Source organism: Dermacentor albipictus, chromosome 5, assembly GCF_038994185.2.
Source record: "Dermacentor albipictus isolate Rhodes 1998 colony chromosome 5, USDA_Dalb.pri_finalv2, whole genome shotgun sequence".
NCBI lineage: Eukaryota > Metazoa > Arthropoda > Arachnida > Ixodida > Ixodidae > Dermacentor > Dermacentor albipictus.
Genome location: NC_091825.1, coordinates 154,128,565 through 154,133,892, shown reverse-complemented (window position 1 = coordinate 154,133,892; position 5,328 = coordinate 154,128,565). Strand labels below are relative to the sequence as shown.

Here is a 5,328-nt window from a genome sequence, read left to right as displayed (position 1 = left end):
ACGATTTTTCCAGTCTCTTACTAGAAAAGGGAAATTTATGCCGTCTAGCATCAGTGCAGCTGCCACCTATATATATATATATGCTCATTGTTTACCTTCCTTGCAACGCTCCTCCTCCTCTAATTTTCGTTCAAACGCAAAGCATTCGCAAATTCTTGTTTTCTTTTTATATGTGTGAATTTATTCATTTACCATCAATACAAGCGCTGTGTGTCTGCTGAAATGGCAGCACGAGCGCTGAACAGATCGCAGAAGCAGACGACAACGAACAGGCTATAACTAGCGCCACTCTGCTCGTACGTTTCGTCCCTAACGGTAAAAGGGGCGAACTAGACCAGGCGTGCTGAAGCAGGGAGATCTGTGTGGGTCTGCTTAATTCTATGGTCGTAGTCGTAGCAAAGGCGTTGGTACGACATCGTAGGTTACACAGTTTACATTCGTGCTTTCGTACCATGCACAGTACGATTGGCGACGAACCTCGAGCTATACTTAAGCAACAGCGCATCTTGTAGGTGAAATTGGGGCTGTTTGTCTGGTGCAGGCACACGAGTGTTCTTGTGGAGCTGTTATTTTGACATGGGAAAGAAGAAGTGGAGCGAGACGGGTAATCCGAACAGTGATATTTGCGAGTTCCTGAACGAACTAGCGGACTACGAAAAGAACGTCACGCGTAACGTTTACAAGAGCAACGCCTACCGCAAAGCAGCCGTGACGCTTGAGAAGCTCGACAAAAGAGTGGAAAGTGCACAAGAAGCAAAGGCCCTTCCCGGTATCGGTGCGAAAATTTCGCAAAAGATAGAGGAGTTCCTACGAACGGGAAAAGTTGCGAAACTAGAGAAAGTTCGTAGCGATGAAAGTACAAATGCTATCCAAGAGTTAACGCGGGTATCGGGAATAGGACCAGCGCACGCAAAGTCCCTTCATGACCGTGGCATTCACAGCATTGAGGACCTGCGTCGGAACCAGGACTGTCTGACGGAACACCAGAAGATAGGGCTGCGTTACTTGGAAGACATCGAGAAGCGCATACCTCGAGAAGAAGTTAGTCTTTTGGAGGCCAGGGTTGTTGACGCACTGCACCAGTTTGATGAAGACTACGAGGCAGTAGCGTGCGGCAGCTATCGAAGAGGCCTGCCTACGAGCGGCGACATCGACTTGTTGGTGTGCCACAAAAGCTATCGATCTACAGACAGGAGGCCATCCAAACTGCTGGCACGTCTCGTGGAATACCTTCGTCAAGTGGGCTTTATCACTGACATAATGTCTTTGGGAGAAACAAAGTTTGCGGGTGTGTGCCAGCTCGATTCTTCGCGGCCTCACCGACGCATAGACATCCGCATACTTCCTCAAGATCAGTTCTTCTGCGGTTTGCTGTACTTCACAGGCAGTGACTTGTTTAACCAGAGCATGCGTGCGCACGCCGTTCAGCAGAATATGAAGCTCAGTGAATACGCGTTACGTCCAATTGGTTGCACAGGCGTCCCAGGGGAGCCTCTGCCTATAACTAGTGAACGTGATGTGTTTGACTGGTTGGGCTTGCCCTTCTGGGAGCCACACAAGCGCAATGGGCCTCTTGGGCAGTGAACACTGCGACTGTGGAATGGTACAAAGCAAATTTATTCACACATAATCCTGCTAGGCTTGCAAGACCAGTTCAAGCCACTGGCGCAGTGCCTCACCCAGGACAGCTGGCATTGAGGCAAGGTCCCGGAGAAGCAGGTAGAAGGGGAACGGGAAACGCTCCATGTAACTGCGAAGCTTGACTTGCCCTGAGGGCCCGAACTCTGGTTGCCGAATTTCAAGGATGGAGTCCTAGAGAGCCAAAGTCAACACGAAAAAAAGACTTCAGCAAGAAGGCAAAACACTGAAGCAATTATTTTTATGTGTCTCCTGATGTATTAAGCATATGTCCAATGGAAAAATATTTGCTAAATCTATGGGTAACAGCAGTAACATCACTCATATACAAAAGCTCTTTTGAAGATAATGTTCTGCATTGTCACAATGAGTACAGTTAACCTTTACTGTCTTATATTTATACATATATGATAAAAATAAATTTTCTATATCAGAACAAACCAACTTTTTAGGCTAGCTAAAGTAACCATTGATGTATAAAAACTAAGATGATTCAAGGAGAAAGCAATGCAAGAGTCCTAGCAGCATCTCCAAAGACATCATTCATGATGAGCAAGCCCTTCCGATGCTCACTTGATGTTTGCTTATTGATTCTGTATTCCATAAATGATACTAAAGATTAAATGTGAACTACAAGAATTAACACCCATTTGCCTACTGCTGAATCAGTTGAGTCGCCCTGTTCAGTCTCCCTCTCACATATACTGCACTGAGAAGACAAAATTTTGAACATTTATGGTCCAATGATTTCTGCAGGAATATTGTAATGCCTTACAAGGAATATCTGACTTGTAGAAAAACAAAAGCTAAAAATAATAGAATAAGACTGCCAACAACAGTAATTGCACAAATTACATAGACTTGGGCCACTGATAATTTCTTCCAACAATTTTACAACAGTCCACAGGCTGCAGCAAGCCTAGATCGGGCCTTTTTGCCATACCTTTGAAGCCAGGCACCTATGCCATGTATCAGTCTTCAGATAATTTGTGGCCGTTTTGCACACTCGTGATTGTAAATTTAGAAGACTGCTCCTTGTGATCTGCTGAACTCATGACAAGCGTTCAAATTAATGTGAAAGATTGCAATAACATTTTTTTTTTCATTCCTTTTGCTCATTCAAATGTAGAAAATATAGACTTTATAGCTAAAAATTAATATTTGAACCAGAAATGGCTAAAAGAGACAATATTTTCAGTATTGCTAGAGCTGAGGGAGAGACCTTAGCGACAGCTGCAGATGTTACCTTCGCATGCTAATAGAGATGACTAGGGTAAAAGATGAAATAATAATAAAAAATTTTACCACACACTAATAAAAATGGATATGCAGGCTGAGCAAATGCTACAGGTCAAAAGTGCCTTTGTCTTGTGCAAAGCAGATGCAGAACTTACCCAAGGTCTAAAACCATCTTGCAGTTTAAGGTGAGCATTCTTACAGAGGCATAGCAAGCTCCTTAAATAATTCCTTGAAGTTGTGAAACACTTGTGCACAATAACTATAAGGGCCAAGTCCTCGTAAACATCACATGTGTGACATAAGTTGCCCTCATTTCAACTTTATTGTGCCACATGTTCTTGCCATTGAGAGAAAAAAAAGACTTCTTTTTCTATAATTTCTTCCCGCAGTTATCAAGCCATCAAATGTATATCATTAATGTTGAACTTCAAGTGTGCTACTAGTAACCAGTTGCTGCATGCCAAGGTAAAAAATTTACGTAGTACGGTCAAGAGGAATAACGGTAACCAAGAGGCCGCAAGTGGTGCTGGCTAACAATTCTAGGGCTAATCTTTTAACATAGATGAATACCCAAGAAAGTGTACGCAAGGACATCCGTTGTGGCAGCTCATTGGTAAAGCACACATAGTGCTGAAGATGTGGATTCAGCTCACACCAGTGGCAAGTTGTCCTTTTGTACACTTTCACATCTCCTTTTCCTTATTATTTCCACATTTCAATTAAAACTATGTTAATTTGCCTTATGCATTCCCAGCCTTCATTATCTGTTCACTTCATATGGTTGTGCAGCATGGTTCACGCTTAAAGGGAACACGTAATGAGGTAGGCAATGTAACTGTAACATTTCTTAATATTTATAAGAAACGAGCGGCTCATATGATGTATTAAGTGAACATATACACATGAAAAAATAACCCGCAGGCCTTCATGCCATATTTAGCTGTAATAATGGTGGAATACTAATCAGGTGTTTCTTGTGGACTGAACTGTGGTTCAGATGCTATGCTAGGCAGAATCAGCAAAATGTTGAGGCACTGGGTTTGTTCTTGCAGCCGCCAACATGCTTGAGTAACAAATGCAGCTCACAAAGTGAAGGAGTGAACCAAACAGCAAAAATGAAGGTACTTTGAAACATCAGAAAAAAATATACACTTGCCTTGCCACCCAAGCTGTCCAACACAACAAACACCATAAGAAGTCCCTGTGAATGGGCCTTGCACACTGCACTTGCTACGTCCCCTTCACTGCAGATGCCTCGGCCATCCGAAATGATGAGCAGTAATCGAGCCGTGTCTGGGCCGGGGGGCAAGAGCTCTGTTGCCGCCCTCAGAAGAGGAGCTACACGTGTACGAGTCTGCTGGAAGTTCAACAGCCCAGCCACTGTGGCACCCGACTGCCGTGTCCATGGCTGGCCCAACGAGTGCAGTATTCGCACTTGCTCACCGAAGCTCACCACACCCAGCTCCCCTGCCTCCAGAAAACTTAGTGCCTGGGCCAGGAGTGCCAATGACTGCAGAGCAAGAGGCCCACTAGGGCCCATGCTGAGCGAGTCATCGATGGCAAGCATCACACGGTACTGTCTCTGTGAAGGCTGCACCCTCCGCAGCCAAATCTTATCTTTGCGCAGCTGGCTTGCCAAGTATGCAATTACGCGTCGCATGCTGAGCCGCTTGCCAGACCTGAAGTCGCCTCGAAGCCGGGATGCCTTGGTTGGCTCTAGCACAAGCCGGAGCTGTTCGCAAAGTTCCTGCACCAGTGGAGCAACATCACGCTCTGCCTTCTCCCAGGCTGCCCATGTCTCTGACCCTGGCTGGATGGTGGCCACTTCCCACTCGGCCAGCCGGCGTACTTCCTCATCCATTTCTACTTCTGCCACAAGATTCATATTGGTGTGAAAGCTTGGTTCAGGGCCACGTTCCACAAATGCAGTCTCCACAACAGTGCCTGGCTTCTCCTTTGTTTCTGCCTTCTCTGTAGTGGCTGCTTTTCTATGTGTGGCTGGAGGCTTTTCTGAATGATCTTGGTCTTCCTCCATAGCTTCTTCTTGGTCTTGTTCCGTTAGTTGGTCTGGCATTCTTTCCTCCTCTGCATTCTCTATTGCGGCCTGCGCTTGCTCTGGTGTAGCTGTATCAAGTGTGACTTCATCGTGCACCTCCTCACTGGTGACATGCTGGAAGAGCTCAGCCCTTTCCTTGTCCTTCGGCTGTGTGCTCTGATGCTCGGTGGTTTGCAGCTTGTGGGGCTTCGTACCTTCTGGGTCCGCAGTGGTGCGCATCTCCGATGTTTTGAAAGGCACTGACTCATCATCAGCCTGGCTCTCGTTGCTTGGGCCAGACCCAGAAAGACCTTTGGTCTGCCCACCTGTGTGCAAACAGTGTGAAAGCAGAAGTTAAAGAAAATTGCCTTGTCCCTGCTTGTAACACAAGACAGTAGCCCAGCTCTATAGGTATA

The 5,328-nt window shown here is 45.8% G+C and overlaps 2 protein-coding genes across 5 annotated transcripts in view; one reads left to right on the top strand and one right to left on the bottom strand.

Annotated features, from left to right (window-relative positions):
• Positions 1–318: 318 nt before the first annotated feature.
• Positions 319–1,584, top strand: LOC135902337 (DNA polymerase beta-like). The gene has a single exon (XM_065432325.2). It carries the CDS (start codon positions 577–579, stop codon positions 1,582–1,584), a length of 1,008 nt encoding a protein of 335 aa, XP_065288397.1. The 5' UTR covers positions 319–576.
• A 12-nt stretch (positions 1,585–1,596) lies between these two features.
• Positions 1,597–5,328, bottom strand: part of LOC135902333 (midasin) — a 369,755-nt gene continuing 366,023 nt past the window's right edge. For all 4 annotated transcript variants that reach the window (XM_065432311.1, XM_065432313.1, XM_065432314.1 and 1 more), the window contains 2 exons: positions 4,034–5,238; positions 1,597–1,812 (listed from right to left, as the gene is read on the bottom strand). In XM_065432311.1, the coding sequence (XP_065288383.1) occupies positions 1,636–1,812; positions 4,034–5,238 (1,382 nt within the window). In that variant the 3' untranslated portion in view covers positions 1,597–1,635. The remainder of the gene's footprint in view (positions 1,813–4,033; positions 5,239–5,328) is intronic.